General features: G+C 32.0%; 1 protein-coding gene and 1 pseudogene across 2 annotated transcripts; both read left to right on the forward strand.

Annotated features, from left to right (window-relative positions):
• The first annotated feature begins 2,529 nt into the window (after positions 1-2,529).
• Positions 2,530-5,875, forward strand: LOC104770910 (transcription factor bHLH78). The gene is made up of 7 exons (XM_010495383.3): positions 2,530-3,685; positions 3,873-4,094; positions 4,381-4,446; positions 4,552-4,620; positions 4,756-4,833; positions 5,117-5,338; positions 5,428-5,875. Exons 1-7 carry the CDS (start codon positions 2,924-2,926, stop codon positions 5,524-5,526), a joined length of 1,518 nt encoding a protein of 505 aa, XP_010493685.2. The 5' UTR covers positions 2,530-2,923; the 3' UTR covers positions 5,527-5,875.
• Positions 5,876-20,010: 14,135 nt separating this feature from the next.
• Positions 20,011-21,189, forward strand: LOC104770911 (uncharacterized protein At2g29880-like; annotated as a pseudogene). The gene is made up of 2 exons (XR_015593991.1): positions 20,011-20,353; positions 20,449-21,189. The product of XR_015593991.1 is annotated as an uncharacterized protein At2g29880-like (transcript).
• Positions 21,190-21,561: the final 372 nt, after the last annotated feature.

The raw sequence follows: 21,561 nt of genomic DNA on the forward strand, positions 1-21,561 counted from the left end.
GGAACGAGTAACGTTGTTTCGTTCTTGGTCAAGGATTCAATCGTGTATAAGTGGTTTTGTAAAGGGTGTATTTTTTTTTTTTTTTGGAAAAACGTATGGTTTCATTCATTGAAAGTCAACCAATACAAGATAAAGGGATTAGAATCCCATAGTTTAGCATAATACAGAGAATGGCTTTCCCAAAGCCGTACAGAAAGAAATATAAAACATCAAGTTATACTCCATGAGAACTTTGAGGCAAGTACTTAAGAGTAGCTTGGGACAAGTGAGATCATAGTTGCTTGAGAGATCATCCTTGAGGAACCCAAAGGACGACAAGATAGTCATAGTCTGAAGACTCTTTGACTTTAAATGGAGAATCAGAATCAATTGCCTCATCGACGTGAGGTGCAAACATGCCTTGACAGAGATTCGGTAGGTAGTAGATAGGATGGTGGTGATGGTGGTAATGAAGTTTTGTTGCCTAGTCTCGTCAGATGAGAAACTTGGTGTACCGGGCGAGAGACCAAAGAGCTGCAAGCCAAAACACTTATACCAAACCAAGGAAGTGGTGATATGTGTTGCAACGAGACTCAGGATTTGACAATAATAAGTACCAGACCGTAACAAACCAGGTGAACCCTCTCTGCCATGGAAATGGTGATCAAGAGTATCACATAAGGTTAGTAAGCGGTGAGACACAGACAAATATCAGATGGACCTGAGATTCGGGCAAGAGGATTGTTGCAGGGTAATAGGGTTAGAACCATTCACCGATGAAGCTAAATACAAGTGTAGAAGATAAATGGAAAGCCGTAACATAACAGGTGGATCCTCTCTGCCATGGAAATGGTGATCAAGGATTCCACACAAGTTTTGTAGTCGGCTATACACTGGCAAAAAGACGGCAGACCTGAGCTTCAGAATTGGGAAAGGTTGTTGGCAGATACTAGGGTATTGTTGGTCGCTGGAAACGCTAGTTAGCATAGAAAGGCAGGTAATTTGGTTCTTCAGTGATCGGACAAAGTCATTGATCGCGCTAAGACCAAGGATCTAACATACACTTTGTTTCTACCAAACCATCTAGGTAAATGGATTCTCAGATGCAGTCTTAGGACATCGAGTTCAACCAGAGACACTAGATAAAGTTTAACAGATAAACTAAGGGTAGGTAGAGGGAACCTGGGATTTTGGAGGTTGGGCGAGATCATTTGAGATACTAGCAAGCCGAGTTCAGATGCAGGGCACTTCCGCAGAGAGATTGGGAGTTGAAACGCGCATCGGCTTATTGGAGAGAGTGAAGGATTCTGCATCTCCGGTGATGGTATACATGGGCTTGTCAGGTTTAGAGGGTGACAAAACAGTGAAACGGGGGTCCAATATCGGAGATAACTCGCATCTCTGGATGATTTCTCGTCAAACAGCGGTTCTGGCACCGTTGGTGGAGAAGATTCATCAGGGGCAAAGCACAAACCGGATCGAGGGAGTGGGAAGCACAGGGACAAGGGAACCAACGACGGTAAGGTTGGGCGAGCATAGTTGAGGGTGGGGTTCGCCGGACTCCGCACCCACTTACATGGGAACAAGATCAAACCTTTGTCTGGATCTAGGGTATTAGTTCGATAGAGAAATAGAAGGGGAAAATAAAAAGGGAAAAAAGATGGAACAGAGAAACTAAAGGAGTCGGAGAAGCAAAAGAGCATCGGAGAGATTGAGAAACCCCGACGCCGGCGAGCCGGAACCCTGCCGGCGTCGGAGAAAAATGGTAGTAGCGGCTCCTCGAAAATCGTGTCTGGGAGAGAAATATTAGGGCGAAATCGAGTTTGTGTCAAAATTGTAAAGGGTGTATAGAATAGGTAATTGTATATGTGAATTATCTAAATCATACTAAATCACTATGTATCTACTTCTTACTTTCTTAGTAACATTACAAAATCAAAGTATTTACTAACAATAAAAAAAAAAACTCTATTATAAAAGATGCTCAATGTTTAATATATATTAGAACAAAAATCAAAATAAATATTTTACTATACAACCCGTATTTCTATTAGTACTTTAAACCTTTTTTGGTTAAGGTTTAATAATACATTATGGTTAAAATGATCACCAAGGTTAAAAAAAAACTCACTTACCATTTTATATAATATAGTTTAGACGAATAATGTAGTGTCACAGTAATTTTGCCTTAAAAATCAAGTAACACCAATTAACAATTGATCTTTTTTGGTCATTCTTAAGCTGGCTTTTAAGGTCTTTGGGCACTAATCTATAAAGACATGAACAATCAGACGAGAAATTAACCTTCTGCTTGAGCCTAAAACACTAGAGATATATTTTTTTTGGTAAGGAACACTAGAGATATTTTGATCATGTTATATTATATGATACAAAGAACACTCGCCGATGAGCACGACTAGTTGTATGATCAAGATCCATCCCATACCTGATATTTAATTAGCCTGTCTTAGACCTTTATTCATTAGATAATGTAAAAAATGAGTCCACATAAAACAAAAATACTAAACTTTGACATTCATGTAGAATAATGTTAACGTCGAAATTGTAAAAACAATTACATATTTATTAGCAAAACATATCTCTCAACGTCAAAGGCCCGGCAAACAACTCCTAATCTCCGGCCGTTACGGTGCAACACACAAAATGATACTAATTTTTGTTTTAATTATAATTTCATTAAATGATTTTTGATTATAAAAGCAAAAACATAATATAATGTTTTCATCTAAACAAACTATATAAACCAAGTTTAGCGACCATTAAAGCATTTGCCCCTACCATTTTACGTTTCCCTTCTTTCTCCTCCGACACACTCCAAAACTCATTAATCTCTTTGATGTGAATTTGACTATTTCTACGTAATTTAGGATCTTACTATAATCTTACTACATCTCCTTTTTATTATTAGTTTTTTCAATTCCTAATGGAGAACGAGTTGTTTATGAACACAGAGTTCCCACCACCGTCGGAGTTCGAGCCACCGTCTTCTTCATCGGCGATGATGCTTAATTGGGCTTTAATGGATCCAAATCCACAACAAGATTCTTCTTTTCTATGGGAAAAGTCAACGGACCAACAACAACAACAACAACAACAGAGCATCTTTGACTCTGCTTTGAGCTCATTAGTCTCATCACCGACGCCGTCAAACTCAAACTTCTCAGGCGGTTGCGGTGGTGGTGGTGGTGGCGGCGGTGATGGTTTTATCATCAGAGAGCTCATTGGTAAGCTTGGTAACATAGGGAATCACAACAGCTCCGGTGAGATCTACGGAGGAACAACCCCGATGTCTAGGTCCGCCTCGTGTTACGCAACTCCGATGAGCTCTCCACCGCCGCCGTCGAATTCGAATTCTCATATGATGATGAACAGAACGACGCCGTTGACTGAATTCTCAGCGGATCCGGGTTTTGCGGAGAGAGCTGCGAGATTCTCTTGTTTTGGTAGCCGGAGCTTTAACGGAAGAACCAATTCTAATCTTCCGGTTAACAATAACAACGTCGTCAACAACTCCGGGAAACTGACACGTGTCTCAAGCACACCGGCTCTCAAGGCTCTCGTTTCACCGGAAGTCGCACCGATGATTCCCGGCGGCGAATTTTCCCGGAAGAGAAAAGCTCTGCCGAAAGGGAAATCCAAAGAAAATCCCATTTCCACAGCTTCCCCATCTCCTAGTTTCTCAAAGGTACACCCGGAAAGTTTCTTACTTTTTTTCCCGGAAAATTTCTACTTTTTCCCGGAAAGTTGTAATTTTTTCCCCTAAGCTTTTTCAAATGTTGGAAGACCCGCTTTTTATTCGAAGAACCCAATTCTTAAAAAAGTCAGCTTTTTCATAAAGTGATTAACTTTTTGTGTTTTATTAAATTTTGTAGACGGCGGAAAAGAAAGAAGATTGGAGTGGAAAAGGAAGTAAAAGCTCAGAAGAAAAAGGAGGAAAAAGGAGAAGAGAGGATGAAGAAGATGATGATGTAGAAGAAGAAGAAGGGGAAGGGAACAAAAACAATAACACTAAACCACCTGAGCCTCCTAAAGATTACATCCATGTTCGAGCTCGACGCGGCCAAGCCACCGATAGTCACAGCCTCGCCGAACGAGTAATTATTTCACTTCTCCTCTATAACAACATTATGTAGTCAAATTGGTTCAACTCGGAAGTCGGAACGAAACTACCAAAGTTTCGAGATAGTTCGACTCTTAGTTCGAATATTAGTTGTTGTTGTTGTCTTGTTCAATAAATCGCTAGGCGTTAGTTAGGCGCGGAGAAATGGCCTACGGCTGAATCGGTCTATATTGTTTGTCGCTTAAATTGTTAGTTCAGATTGATATAGTTTAATTAGATAAGAATTTGAGTTTGATATGTTCTTTTAATGTTTGGTTTAGGTTCGGAGGGAGAAGATTGGTGAACGGATGAAGCTTCTTCAAGATCTTGTGCCCGGATGCAATAAGGTGAGACTTTTTTTTAATTTAAAAGTCTTTGATTAATTTTTGTGATGAACTCTACTGTTGATTAGTGTAATTAGAAACTTAATGTCTTTGTTTATACGATGAAAGGTTACTGGAAAAGCACTGATGCTTGATGAAATTATAAACTACGTACAATCATTGCAAAGACAAGTTGAGGTACAATTATTATTTCATTTGGTTTCATCTAAATTCTAATTAATTGTTTCATTTCATTCATTAATCACCGAATTTTAATTATTTGCAATGATTTTTTCTTTTAATTATTTTCTAATGTTTGTTTAATGATGGCAGTTCTTGTCAATGAAGTTATCATCAGTGAACGACACCAGGCTGGAATTTAACGTGGACGCTCTTGTGTCAAAGGATGTTGTAAGTCACCTTAAACATTAACATCAATTTAACAACCATTGATAATGATAATTTGAGATTAATCATTATCAAATCCTTTTCTTTTTTGGTTTTTTTTTTTTTTGTTTTGTCATCTCACTCATTATCTTAAATCTTCTTCTTCTTTTTTTTTGTTCAATCGACACATTAGCATTTAATCAGGCAGCTTTTTGATTTTCTTATTAAAAGTACCTTTTGTGTTTTTTCTATTAAATATTGTGCAATATTTTTTTACATGTTTTAATATATATTTGAATTTATTCAGATGATTCCATCAAGTAACAACCGATTGCATGAAGAAGGACTCCAATCAAAGTCTTCAAGTCATCATCATCAACAACTTAATATTTACAATAATAATAATTCGCAATTACATCCCAATAACATGATGCTCCAATCTCCCATGAACTCTTTGGAAACCTCTAGCTTAGCCAGAAGCTTCACTCACTTACCAACACTTAACCAATTCACTGACTCAATTTCTCAGGTTTAAATTCCTTCTATGATTTTTTCTTCCTTGATTCTATTTTTCTTTAGTCAAAAGATTATAACATATTTATTTGTGTGTTTTTCCAGTATCAAATGTTTAGCGAAGAAGATTTACAAAGCATTGTAGGAATGGGAGTGGCACAAAACCCCAACCATGAATCTCAACACATGAAACTTGAGCTTTGATCAACCATTTTTACCAAGGTCTCAAGGAAGAAAAAGAGAAAAAAAAAAGGATTGATGGGTGTACATAACCATACCAATATATGTGATTTATTCATATACTTATCTCCATATATATATATACACATTTATGAAAGTAACTTTTTTTCTTCACTTACTGTTTCTTTCTGTTTCACCCTTATGTTAATTATATTATATATGTCATCTTTCAATTCATTATTAGGGTTCAATTGTACTATTACACACTTTGGTTTCCTTTGGATTCCTTTTGCTTTTCTAATGTAATATCATTGTAAGTTTGTTACCTTCCACAACAATCCTTGATAATTAATCTACTCTATTTTTAGCAAAATTATATATTGATAAAAAATAACTCTATAAATTAATAAAATATCATGGTTCCTAGTGTTATTAATTTATTATGGTTTTAGTATTTATTCAAAACAAAACTATTCCACATAATTAATATTTTCTGGTTATTTAATACAGTATCAAGTGTTCTAGTTTACAACAAGTAGTACAAGCAATCTTATCTAAATCTAATTATTTACATCATAAACTTTAGGACAAAGAACTTTCCGACAAATATCATTAGACAGAAAGTAACTTCTACATAATTAATCAAATTCGTAATGATGGACTATAATCTAATTTATCAAAATTACGAAACTTTGATTTTTATATTTTGTTACTTGCTAATAAGCGATGTTTGAAAAAGCGTTCTAGGCGTCTGCCTCCGCTCCGTCTAGGCGCTAGGCGCTATAGCACCGCCTAGACGATCGCTTTGACCGCTTAAAATTGTAGTATCATCATTTTAGTGTATTTTTAAAATTTTAATTGCACAAATTTAAAATATTTAAAGTTTACTTCTATAAACATAATTATAAATGTTTAATATGTTATTTAAAATGAACTAAAATAATATTTTTATTTATTTTTCTGTTTTTGATTTAATATTTTTATTATTTATATATATATTTTGTATATAATATCAGATATATAATAGTTTATAATGTAAACGCCTAAACTGCCTAAAACCGTCTAAATTCTGATTAGGCGTTCTAGGCGCTAGACGTTGCATCACCGCCTAGTTAACGCCTAGCGCTTTCTTGAACACTGCTAATAAGTCAACATCACCTTCATTCCTAGATTCTTTTCGATTTGATATTTGGTAATGTTAACCAGCTGTGTGAGGTGTTATGTCTTTATCTCTGTTGTCTTTGGAGTAGAGGAGGGATTTGCAAACAAATATTATAGTAGAGTGGGATCAAGTTGTGATTTCTGAAAATTAAATCTTACGTTCCTCTCATGTTTTCTTTGACCGGTTTAATCCGTAATCAACCAATGATTCGATGATCAACCAACTATTTTAATGTAATTTTTCCATAGCTTTGACCCAAAAAAAAAAAAACTTTCCATAGCTTTTTTTTTTTTTTGGTCAAAAAAACTTTCCATAGCTAAGAATAAACATTTCATCTCTAGATCGACTAATTAATTCATCATGTATATATACAAGTAGACTTATGGCTTTTTTTTTTTGGTCAAAAAAACTTTCCATAGCTAAGAATAAACATTTCATCTCTAGATCGACTAATTAATTCATCATGTATATATACAAGTAGACTTATGGTATAGTAACGTCGGGATCACAGTCACTCTATAGCTATGTTTTAGAAATCGCTAGGCATTAGTCGGACGGTCGGAGTAGGACTAGTGCCTAGCAAGAAAATCAGAGATTAAACAGGGATTAATCGGAGACTAGTTTTAGAGTTATTTTATTAAATTAATAATAAAATAAAAATTGAATACTAAATATATATCTAATTTTGTTTATGTTAAAAGAAAAAATATCAAATAAAAAATAAAATTATAGTATTGTCTTTAAAACTGTGGTAAACACATAAAATGTAATTTTAAAAGAAAATTTATGATTTTTATTAAAATTTTGTACATTAGCTATTGTAAAACATCATAAACTCTTAATTTAAATGTCTAAATAACAAAAAATATATATTTGATTATATTTGACTTCAAAAACAATCAGTATACACAAAATTAAGTGAGAAATAATCAGATTAGACGGGTTATAATCAAATTAAAAAAAAACATAATCGGATAATTGTGTTAGGCGGGGATTAATCATTAATCGAGGCAGAGAGGATGGACCTAGCAATTTTACGGAGCGTATAGGCGAGGATTTTTAAAACAGGGCTCTGTAGTTATTTACAAATTAGTCACCGAACACTCTTACAAAACTACGAATTACGAATTACGCGTACTTTAACCGTGGTTATGTGTCACATAAAGCCACAAAACATTTTAGATCACAATCGTATAGATATGATTTTTTTCGTATCTTTTCGTGGTTGTTTGGTCATATCAAAACATATCGTATTTGTCCAAAAAAAAAAAAAAAAAAAAATCAAAACATATCGTATAGATATGATATAGCCACAAAATTTTGGCCTTAGTACCGGATTTTTTCATGACTATATAGTATATAAACTATGTTTTTACTAGTACAAAAATGGTGTGGAAGTACTAAAATATATTGTCTTATAAATTGGTGTAAGTTTTTTTTTTCTTTTTTTTTGTCGGCAAATTCATGTAAGTTTATTATGGGATATATGCCAATTCCTGGTGCACAAAAACAAAAAATTGCCAATTCCTAAATTTTCCTTTTAATTTTTTTTTTTTTTTTTTTTTTTTTTTTTTTTTTTTTTGCAAATTTCCAAATACAAATATATTGTCAGTTGACCTTGACCAGCTTCCAGTAAATGTTTTTTTTTTTTTTTATCAGTTTCCTTGATCATCTTTGGTTTCGGGTAAGTTTGTTCTTGGTAAATATGCATTGCAGGCAGAATCTCTCGATTAATTTAGACTCCATAGGGTGGCTCAATTACTTTCTTTCACTTTTGGTAAGAATCATATATATAAAAGTAGAGTTTCAGTCTCTCCTTATTGGTCCACTTGGCAATGCAATTTTAACAAAAAAAAATCATATATATAAAAGTAGAGTTTCAGTCTCTCCTTATTGGTCCACTTGGCAATGCAATTTTAACAAAAAAAAATTATATTAAAACACAAATTTAAAACAATTAATTTTCACATTTAACTCACATAATATAAAACTGAAATCTTTATAACTTCTCCCTATAAATTATACATTAACTTTATTTCTCCACTAAGTTGTATTAATCAATTGTATTAAAACAAAACAATAAATTAGAATTGTAACTCTCATTTTTCTAAATATAATTTTTCATCATTTATCTTCCTATAAATACTCATTATCTTATTCTCTTAGTCTATCACTATTTCATTCTCTTATCTTCTTCCACTACTCTCAAATCTCTTTTTTTGTTTTGTTTTGTTTAGTTTTGTATTTTTTTTGTTATTGTTGTTGTAAGGGTTATAAAAAATCAAATCAAATATCATTGTAAAAGCTTAGTTTTAGAGTTTATATGATATGTATATCTTATATATTTATTTTAATCTTTTAAAATGTTTATCTCCATTTTCTATTTTATATTAACATCTTATAAGTCATTATTTCATACTTCCTTACAATATTCATCACACAATAAGATCATAAAGTTGAAATGATCCATATGTAATTATCTATTATGTCTCTGGTTATCTCACATATACATGTATCATTTTTAATAATTTATAAAGATTAATATAATATTTAAATATCTATATAATTATCCATTTATCCATTTATAAAGACTATTTTGTTTTGTGATCCAATTGTTAAATCTGCAGAGATCAATATAATATATATATATATATTTTTATGATTTGAGGTTTTTGAAAAAAAAAAGAACATAATTAAAAAATTGGTTTTTGTGTCTTTAATCAAAATAAAAAATGATCCAAAAAACAAAACATATTCAACTGGAACTTAAATATAAAAATAAAATATAATTTTAAAAATATCATTTCACTAAATTCTTTAAAGATGAAACCATTAGTATGAAATCTAGCACTATAAATTAAATTGATGAGTGAAAACCAAAAAAATATAAGTTATCCTTGGGATTTTAAAAATTATTGAGATTGAAGAATTCATATAATTTTATAAGAAAACTAATTTAGTTTGTCACTTAAAAAGTAATATTTTTTATTTTGAAATATTATGTATAAGTGTTGAGTTTATATCAACAAACAACCAAATCATGTGAATTTTGATTCAGCCACTTGGTATTCCTTTTATTTTAGGTTATAAAAAATTAAAATATTTATTTATAATTAAAGACATGTAACTCCATTTAACTCAAATGTAACTCCTATCCAATAATTGTACATTAATTCATTCCTCCTACTAACTTATTATCTTTCAAGAGAAATTATTTTTGGTTAAATTTTAATATTTTTTGTTTATTTTGGTTGGCTAAACTTATATTCATATTTTGGTTGGCTAAATTAATATATTTCTCATGTAAAATTATTGTTTATAATATATTTCTCATTTCAAAGTTTAAAGCAATATATCATATATATATAAAAGTAAGGTTTTGGTCTCTCCTTATTGGTTGATTTTCATTTAATGTTTTCTAATTTTTTTTTATTTTTTTATTTGCTTTCTAATTACTTTAAATAATATTTAAGATCCAATAAACACAATACATTTAACTCACACATTAAAATAAAATTATAACTGAAAATAAAATAAATTATGCATTAATCATATTCTACCACTCAATTCTATTCAAACATAATAAATTACTATTGTAACTCCATACTTCTAAATGTAACTTCCATCATTTCTTATCATATAAATAAGCATTCTCTCAATCTATCATTCTCTCATACTGACATTCTTTTACTATCTCATTTTCACATTCTCTCATTCTCTTCTACAATTCCTCAAATCATTTTTCGTTTTTTTTGTTATTTTTGATTTCTTATTTTTGTTGTATGGGTTGTAAAAAAAAATGAAATATCATTGTAAATTGTTAATGCTAAATTTTAATTTTAGAAACTACATGATATATATTTTATATTGTTTTTATTTTAAAAGATTTATCTCCTTTATCTAATTTGGATTATTATCTTATAAGTAATCATTCTCCCTTCCTCTCCCACCAATATCAAATGTTGTTATATCTCATATGTGTTGTAAGAGTTTGATTCTATATTTTAATTTAGAAAGTATTATATATATATATATATATATATATAGATATTACATTGTTCTATTTTTTAAAGATTCATCTCCATTATCTAATTTGGATTACCATCCTATAGTAAACATTCTCTCCTCCTCTCCTACCAATATCAAATGTTGTTATATCTCATATGTGTTGTAACTTGTAAGAGTTTGATTCTATATTTTAATGTAGAAAGTATTATATATATTTAACATTGTTTTCAATTTTTATTTTATTTATATAAAAAATATTTCTTTTATATTTCTTGCCTTTCTAATCTATTCATATTTATTTTTTAAATTTGCATAGTTAAATATAAATTCACATATGTTGGTTTTAACAAAACAATCAAATTTATTTGAGAATTAGATGTTCCTATTCATTTTTAAACGATCAATGTGTAACATATAAGCATTTTGTCTTGCAATCACAAGTTCCATTTCTATTGCTTAACTCCATGCTTAAACTATAATATATGTTGTCCTATTTGTAGGAATAACAACACTTATTTAATTTATTTAAAAGAGCAGATGATTAAACGAAATAAACATTTCTCCAAATTTTATAATTCAATTAGTGAGTGTACTTATTACTTTGAAAAACTTTTACATTGAAGTTCATAAAATCATATAAGAAAACTAAAATGCTATATCACTTCAAATTTGGAAGGAAACACTTGGTATTCCTTTTAAAAAAAGTCAAGACACATATAAAAATTTATTAATATTTAACTCACTTTAAAGACATTAAAGGTCATTTAACTCAAAAATAACTTCTATCCAATAATTTCATACATTCCTCCCACAAATAAAAATATATATATATATATATGTTCAAGATTGTATTTAAATATTACATAATTTTTTAGTTAGCTTAATTTATAGTCACATACATACAATATATATACATAAGAATTTATATTCCTTATTAACACCATAATTTGACCTATTATTTGCTTAACTCAATATTGGTTTCAAAGCCAACTAAAGAAAAACAGAAACGATCTTATTGATATTAGATCAAAACATGGGCATACAAACATAATCACTTACATGGAAGATATTTTTTAAAAATAACTTATTATTGCAACATCAACGTATGAAGGGTTTACATAAGCAGTTAATTAGAAAATCTATAATACAATAAATGTATTGGAAACAATATCAGTCAATGATAAGATTGGATCCTCAAAAGCAAGAAACAACATCTTCATAATTCATAAAAAGTAAACGCCACAATTATACACATCTAAACGAAATGGTATAAACATATAGTGTATAAATAAAAATGATGGCAAAGCCCGTATATGCCTAATTAAAACGAAATAATACGAAAGAGAAAACGAAAAAGACCAAAAAAAACAAGAAAGTACCAACTACACCACAACCCACGCGTTGCATGGGAAAGCACCTAGTTTCTCAATTAAGTGAAAGTAATTAAGGACTCTTCATACATATATAATATTTCAAAAATATGTAAGCAGTTTTGATACAACCGCGAGTTAGTGTAAAATACATATATGACATTTCAAAAATGCATTTTCTTCTAGCATTAGCGTAATAAAAGAACCAATGATGGGTGTATTAATCAGTTCTGATTATCTGAAGATTAAGTGATGAATTGTATAGTGTGAAAGGGGAATTAACAAAAAAATATAGCAATCACATGGGGCACTCTGATTCGTGGACTTAGCACACAGAATAACGATATTCGATTAAACTAATCACCAACTACTTTCAAGTTCATAATTGATAAGTTGTTAATTAGAAGTTCTAAACTTATTTATAAATCTTTATGGTTCTATTAGTCTTCAGTTGCAGCTTTAGTTATATAATTTAGAATTAGACACTGAATTATTGGACGTAGGAATAGGTAGGGTGAATTAATTGAATTTAATTTACTAATACTTTAATCCATTGTAATTTGATCGCTATAATAAAAAGAAGAAGATGCTTTGAATGTGGGGGTGGTTTATATTTTTATTATTGAAGAGTAGTTGCATCTCAATAGGAAATTAAATGAAATTTAAAAATGGTTAAAGTAATCACAGTGTACATGTGACATACTTTTTATGTCTAAAGATGTTGTAATAGTGGCAAATCACTACTTAAGTATTATGTCTAACAAAGCTTATTCTTTTCTTCACATTGATACCAAAAAAAAGAAGAAGATAGAGTTAACACATTAAATATTAATATAAATTTTTCTAGTAACACATACAATTTTAATACTATTTAAAGAGGAGTACACAATTAAGAATGTCTGAAATTATAGTTTTATTTACAACATTTGCCACTGAAATATTCATTAAGGAGATGTTTAATTGAAATTGAAAATGATAAAATCAAAATTATAAATTAAAAATTAACATGCAATTAGAAAAAGATCCGCGTGTTTTCAAAAAATTCGACCTGTGGGAAAATGTATTTGAGACTTCATATTAGATCTTCGGTCCAACTAACACACATATGTTATTATTATTATTATTATTATTTAAGTATTTGAGTTTGGTTTCGTTAACCGGTTTTAATAAAGAACATGTTCTTTATTATTTGATAAAATAAAAAACATGTTCATGTATAATGCAATTGCGTTATAAAAGGAAATAAAATGTGTATCTACAATATCTCCATTTTTTTAATATTTGAAAAAGTTTAACCAAAGACCATATTAATACACTAAATCAATTAAAAAGAGAAAAGACTTAACAATTAATGGGTTATATATTAATAGAGCAGTTTAGTAATCATAAATTATTAAACATGTGGTATAATTTAAGAATTTTTAATAACGTAGAATTACAATATTTATAATATAATGATATATAAGAATATTATTTTCTATCTTTTCTAAACTTTTTTCCTCCGGTTTGGGCAACCAATCTAGGAGTCATTTTCTAATTTTAAAGTTTGGTTGAAAAAATGTTTTCTCTTATAAATTATTATATTTATTTTTTTAATAATATTTTTTTAAAAATAATTGATTTCAAATTATTTAAATTAAATCGGTGGTTTACATTGGCCGGACGTGTTTGTGTTTAATATATATACTACTCGGGAAGTGAACGGATCACCCTATCAGCGGAAATCAAAATATTCTTGACCAATCGCATGAGTCTAATGGGACAGGCAACACCGCTTTGATAGCTCTACGCCTCTATTATAAACACAATAACCAACTACCGATATTTACAACTTACAACTATCTTTATAGACAAAAAGATACAAACTAGACATGTATTTTTAAAATTGTAAAAAATACATAATAAATCAGAATTTATCATATGAAAAAACAATTATCCTCCAATGTATCGCGGGTTCAAACCTAGTATAATGTTAAGTGTTAAGTGTTAACCCATTAAATATTAGAGTATTTCTCTATATACTTTTTTCCCAAAACTTGATATAAAAATAAAACATTGACCCGAGTCTTTTTATGATATACTTTTCGTTGGATTTGTACACTAACTAAGGTAAGTATACCCGCGGTGTACAGCGCAGAAATCTATATTATGAAAGTTGCTCAACTTTCTCCATCTTTTCGCCATGTCAGCACGGGAGAAAGTGACACATGTCTTTTTTACAAAAATCATTTTTATTTGTTAAAATTGAAAATTCATATATATAATAAATTAATATCTAACACTTTAACTATATCCATTATACCCATTAAAATACGTGTTCAAAATACAAAGAGTTAATTAAGTAACCACCAAAACTTTTGATCTCCTCACCAGTAAAATATAAAGAACAAATTGATTTGGAGAAAAACGAAAGACAAGAGTGAATAAATAATAGTTAATAAATTTAACAACAGTAAGTCACAACTCACATGTCAAGTTAGGCCGTTACGAAATAACACTTCCATATGATACTTAGACGCTAGTTAATAAACTCCAAATTTATCTGAAAGAGATTTCAACCTTTCTAATTAATCTATAAAACTAAAAATAAAAACAAGCTGATTGAATTTTGGATTCTGAAATCTTATAGCACAACCTCATATGAATTGTAACTATTAAACAAACTGATTGAATTTTGGATTCTGAAATCTTATAGCACAACCTCATATGAATTGTAACTATTAAACTAAAACAATCATATTATAACTATAACTTGCGGTTTTAAATTTAAAAATGCTCAGCTGGAATTCAACATAAGATTTCCATAAAACTACATAATTTTTTTAAAAGATTTCCACAAAAAATAAGCTTTTCAATTAAACCGTACGTACGTGTATCACAAAGGTCAGAATATATTAATATAGTCAGAAAATAAACGAATCCTTCCAACTTCTTAAATTCTTAACATACTTGAATTATTGCTACGTAACGTATATATATATCTCACATATAAATAACGTTCACACATTCATTCCCCCACCCACATAGCTTGACCTTCGATTGTGAGAGTAACCGAGAAAGCAAGTCATACTCCTCAATCGTCTGACGACATGTCGACATAAAACCATCGCTCTAGACAGAGTAACAATCGGGACATCTATGCAGCAATATAACTGTCCGTCTCATGCGAATGTGGTAAACACCTCTGTTATAACTTATATCTGTCCTAGAAAACTGAATAATATGTTACCAAATGTGAAAATAAAAGTTGATGGCGTGAATGCTTGAGTCAAAATAGAACTTTCATGGTGGTAACGAGGGTGCAAAACCTTAGTGATAAAACTTCAAAAGAACGTCGCTATATCAACTTTCCTCTCACATCTTAGCTCACCAATAGGCAATACAAATTTCATGGTGGTAATGAGGGTTAACTCAAAACTATTTGAAGGCCTTGTTTTTTACCACAAGATAAAAAGATAATTAAACGGTCTAAACTATAACCAACAATTTCCATTATACTCACATATTGACTAATACATATTCACTTTGTATATATTAAACAGGTAGCCAATACTTTTAACTCTACGAGCAACCACAAAGTTCTATTTTGACTCAAGCATTCATGCCATCTAAATATTTACAAAAAGAGTAAGCTTTAAAAAAAATGTAACTCACTCATTTCTTTTTATTTTGAATCTAATGTCTATACACTAATATTTAATAATGTCTTTTAACTAATAAGTCTAAATTCTATAATGCATGTAGGATAGGGTTAGATGAAGGAGAAACATATGAACGTAGAGAAAGAACATGAGGAGTGTGAAAGAAAAAACTGGTTTTCCAAAATGGAGTTTAATGACTTTTTTTTTTTTTTGGACAACAAGATGCTTTCATTCAATAAATCAAAGCAAATACAAAGGGAGAGATTCAAAGATCTCAAAGTTTAGACTGAAACAAAGGTTACAAAGAAGGGCATTCCCCAATGCCATAAAATAGTAGATAGATAAAATCAAACTAGAGTCCATGAGAGCTATGAAATAGTCACTAAGGAGCGGCTTGAAACATGTGAGATCATGGTAGTTCGATTGATCATCCTCGAGAAACTCGGCGGATGACAAGATAGTCACGGTCGATAGACAAAGTGACGTTAAGAGCAAATCCATAGCCAGTACACTCACCGGAGCGAGGGGCACTACCAAGAGCACCACATTGGCAAGAATTCGGTAGACCAAGGTTTGGTGGTCAAGGGTAGAGTGCTTTAACATCCAAAGCGGAGGGTCAGGAGCAAACTGGTGACACCAGGCATAACTTCGATAATAAACAATCCGAGTGGTGAAGATGGTGCTGAAGAAAATTTGCTTGAAATCGTCGGATGTAAGAGTGGAATAACAGGGCATAAGACCATAAGACTTCAAGGTTTTAACATCGGACAATACAAGTGGGACAAGATCCAAGACTAGCCAAGGATTAGGCTTGGTATGGTGGGTTGATAATAACACCCAAATGGTGCGGGTGAAGGAATGATGTTGAGAACTAGAAACGCTAGTTAGCATAGGAATAAGCGGGTTGTGGTTCTTCCAGTTAACAAACGAAATCACGACTTGAGCAGAGGCCAGGGATCTCCCATATTCTATGTTACTACTAATCATTCTAGTTAAATGGATTCTCATATGCAGTCTTCGGACATTGAGTTCAACCAAAGAAACTAAGAAATTATTAATAGTTATCATAGAGATAGAAAGAGTAGACCTGGGGTATTGGAAGATGGGTAAGACCGTTTGGGATTGTTGCAATCCGAATGCAAGTCCTGAGCTCATCTGCAGAGATCCAAAGGACTTTGGGAATGGCCAGGGGAGTTACCATGGGTCTACCAAGCTCGTACTGTGATAGATCTTAGATACGGGAGTCCACAGGCGGAGGTAAGTCGCATCTCGGGAAGATTCCTTGCCAACCATCAACTCGGAAGCCGTGGAGGGAAAGGGAGCTTCAGGGGCGAAACATGATCCGGATCGGGAAAGATAGAGACACAGGGACTGTTGGGCCGTCGACGGTAAGGCTGGGCGAGAGTAGGTGAGGATGGGGTTCGCCGAAACCCATATCCTGCTGTAGATGTACAAAGACAAGCCTTCGTCTAGATCTAGAGTGGTTGAAGAGGTTTGGTCGGGACACAAAAGGACAGAACAAAAGGGGAACCTAAGGGGATAGAAGAGGTAGAAAACGAGGGGAGGGACAAAGAGATCCCGACGCCGGCGAGCCGGATCTCTACCGGTGTCGGAAGGAGATGAAAAGGGAGGCGTCTCGGTTATCGTGCCTGAAAGAGAAAATTAGGGCGAACTCTTATAAGGACGTTATAGTTTAAATTAATGGAGTTTAATGACTATCTATTAAAATCTAACGAATATGTTTTTAAAAATATTCACTAATTATATTTAACATTTACATACAAACAAGGTACTCCTAATTCCTAACTAACAAAGTATCCCTTTAAATAATAAAGGGAATTATTATGTTATTTTATTTCAATAATTATCCAAAAGTTAATCATTAACATATTTAGAAAATCTGTTAGTGATTAATAATAATAAAATAACAAATTTCCATTCAAATAGACAATAAAACATATTTTATAAAAACAATAAAACACTTAGACATCATACTTTTAAAAAATTGATTTACTAATATTTATATATCTTAACATAATATAACAGGTTTACAAAAAAAATATATATCACAAATCCCACGCTTAGCGCAGGTACTCATCTAGTATGTTTATTAAACTTAGTAGTAAGAATCTAAAATATAAATTACCATAATAAGATTAGTTAGATAATTATTTTTATTTCCAATACTATAAAACATTTAAACTGTAAAACGCCTCGGCTGTAACTTTGATTATTGAGAACTTCTGCTTAAAGATGAATACATAAATAAAAAAAAACTGTTAAACGTAACCATATTTAAGATTAGTTCATTGAAGTACATATCTAAAGCTGATTTTCATGTTCTAATTTTACAAGAGAAAAAAAAAAAGAAAAAAGAAAAAGAAAAGAGAAAAGAATGCATAAAATTCATACATTATAAACACATAAACATATACTTGATTAAGAAGACACCATTCTCATCTCACCATTAAAAGTCTGTTCGCCCTAGCCGCTCTCTCTCTCTCTGGCACAATCCCCGAGATATCTTCCTCCAATGGCGTCGAGTCAGATTGGTGCCGCAGGACAGCTGCTCGCCTGCTCTTACATCCCTGTGTCTTCCTTTCCTACCTAAGCTTGTTGTGGTTTTATTGTGAATTCACCGGAGGTTCATCGAGATACCAAACCGCTACTTTGGCCATGTTTTAGATTCATCCTCTCTTCCCTCTCCATCTCATCCGGTGGGTTTTCTCGACAATTTGATTCTCTTGAGTTCCTAGTCATTTGATGCAAAATCTAAGATCTCGGAACGCCCTGCTAGCCTTTGTTCTGTCAGCTTCCCTAGAAGTCAACCAAATACCTCTCTACTCCTCGGATTCAGATCCCCTAACCAAGTGTTCTACTTGGTCGCAGTTGGAAATGAGCGTTGTTTTGACGCCGGAGCTGTGCAAGATCTTGACGAGGCCTTATAACCCAAGTTTCGTACTTCAAAGATCCATGCCTGTTCCAAATCTTTCTTTTTCTTCCCGTAGCATACATTTGTGTCAATCCATGGAACTAATTATCTAAAGGCTACAATTGGAACATAATCAACCATTGATGCTATGTTGGTACAAAGTTTATTTGTGAACCCTGCCATTAGAATCATCTAGGGTCACTACCCATGACTGGCGAAGGTTGAAGAGGACCGACATTATGACTACATCTCTATCGAGTGATGGTCACCAGTGCTTCTTTAACCTCTCATATTTGTTTAATTTGCTTCCCGAAACCTCTCAAGTGCTACTTTGCAACATGTGTCCAGAAACCGGAAGCTCGAGGAAGATCGGCATTATGATATCTTCTCCAAGGAAAGGTGATAACCGAAAGTTCCCCAACCTTTCTCCCACAAATTTCCTGTGTCACGAGTACTATCAACTGCAAATGATCAAAGCAAGGAAGATTATCCCCCTTGTCAAAGTTTGAAAATTATTGGCATTATGACCCCAGCTCCAAGGAGTGGTAGTTACCCAAACCTCTTCAAGCAAGCCATATCCGACCTTAAACCCACAATCACCCTCTTCCTTTCCAATGAACAGATAAATCCCTCGTGTCTCTCGGCCATGGAACCCTTCTCAATGTTCCAATGTCATTTGATAAGGACAATCCACCATGTTCCTGCTTTGTCCATGAATGTGACTTTGACTTTGTTTGGTTTGGGATTAAATCCATTAAAAACCATTGGACTCTTAAATGTACTAATACTTTAAATCCATTAAAAACCTTCATTGAATAACACCCCCTTAAAGAGAATTTTAATGACTTTAAATAAAATCATAGAAAGTATAAAGTGAAGGATTCTAAGAAATTGTTTAGAAAGTTTTTTAAAATCTTGATGATTTGTTTTTCCTAATCTTGTAAAATCTTTCATAAAATCTTTCAAACTTTCTCAAACTATATTACACAATATTCTCTTGTTTATTCAACGCTTTTGTCAAAAAAGAGATAAAAAGATATAAAGAGAAAGAGAGAAAGAGACTCGGAGAAGGACATGGTGGGATGTTAAAATCTCCAGAACCCCAACGCCAAAGTCATACTCGTTGGTTTTGGCTTTTATCAAAAAAAAAAAACTTACTTGATCTCCAAAGTTACAGATACAACTAGGCTTTCTCATATTCTTTCAAATTCTGATGTATTATTATATCGTTGGTTGAATAATTGGTAACATATTGAAATCGTTGGTTTTGTATTCATATACTATTATATCTTCTTTATGTTTGGGTGTCTGATTCTTCGTTTCTTTGACTGAGTGATATAATCTAGTGATTATCAATATTTTTCTTATTATTGTTGATACATATATGCTTAGCGAATGGGAGATTCCCAAAAGAGTAAGAAAAATGGTCCATATAGTCAGTGGGGACCAGAAGAGACAAAAGTGCTAGTAGAGCTACTTGCTGATGAAGTTCACCGAAACTGGCGTGATAATAGCGGTAACTTTAGCAAACTAATTGTGGAGCAAAATTTTTTACCAGTTCTCAATGAAAGACTTCGATGCCAAAAAAAATCACAATCAGTACCTAAGTAGGTGGAAGTACTTGAGAGGCCTGTACAACAATTATTTAGACCTTCAACGCTTTAATTCTGGATTTGGATGGGATCCTGAAATGAAAAAGTTCACCGCTCCGGATGAAGTGTGGGAAGAGTACTTCAAGGTATGTATTTGATTATATATGATTAAGCATACAACATTATTTTTAAATGTACATATCGTATGAGTGATATATCTATATATTTTTTTTATCTACAGAAACATCCTAAACATAAACATCTACGGTATAAGTCAAATGAAAGATTTGAGGATCTTCAACTCATATTTGGATGTGGCTTAGCTACCGATGGTTCTGCAATTGGAATGGGTGATACCACTGATGCTCCAAGCTTTATTGGGGAGAGTAAAAGAGTGAGAGATAACATAATCAGTGATGAAGCTTTTGAACATTCATCTCAAGATCCATCAGCATCAAGAGAATGTGATATGTCACCACCCTTTCAAGTCACAAATCCAAAAGGACGGATGGATAAACCTCCTCCAAGGAAGAGGCCTAGAACCTTAGCTACTAGCAATGTGGATAAACTGAAAAATGATGAGGAGGATCCTATGATCAAAGTTAGTAATAAGATCCTTAATGTCATACAACCAAGAGAAGAACGACAACAAAGAGAAGCTGAGAAAAGAGAAGAAAATCTAAGACGTGAAGCTGAGGAAAAAGAAGCTTTGAAAAAAAAATACAATGTCTCGGAAGCAATGAAGAAAATTCCTAATTTAGAAAATCATATTCGCTACAAAGCAGTTACCTTGATTTACTCACTTGGAATGAAAGATGTCTTCATAGACATGTCGGTAGAAGAATGTTTTGGTTGGATTCAGAGCAATGTTGGCTCTATATAATTATTGCTTTTGAGTTTTCTTTTAAATATTTGTTTTTATTTCTTGTTTGGTGAGACAATATTTTGCCAGTTGGAATTGAATTGAATTTTTATTCCCAGATTTTCTCTTTTGTGTTTATATGTTTGATGCATAGTGGCCTACAACTTACGTTTAACAAACATTAACACATCAAATTATCTTTATTCTTATTTATCATTTAACTGATTAATAAATATGTTTTTCAAGGACTGTATATCATGGATCACACGATTGTGAGAGAGGATAAATCTCATCATGAAGATGACGAATCAGAAATATACATTTTGGTATTACTACTGAAATATACGAAAAGAGCTTACTGTATGAACAAACGTATCGAGCGTCCGATTCGTAAGCCTATCACAAGAATTGGCTACATTTACCTCGAGAAACTTTTTAAGGAAGATCACAAACGCTTTCGAGATGTATACTGTATGTACCCTGAAGTATTTT

This window comes from Camelina sativa, chromosome 20, assembly GCF_030686135.1.
Source record: "Camelina sativa cultivar CO46 ecotype springtype chromosome 20, ASM3068613v1".
NCBI lineage: Eukaryota > Viridiplantae > Streptophyta > Magnoliopsida > Brassicales > Brassicaceae > Camelina > Camelina sativa.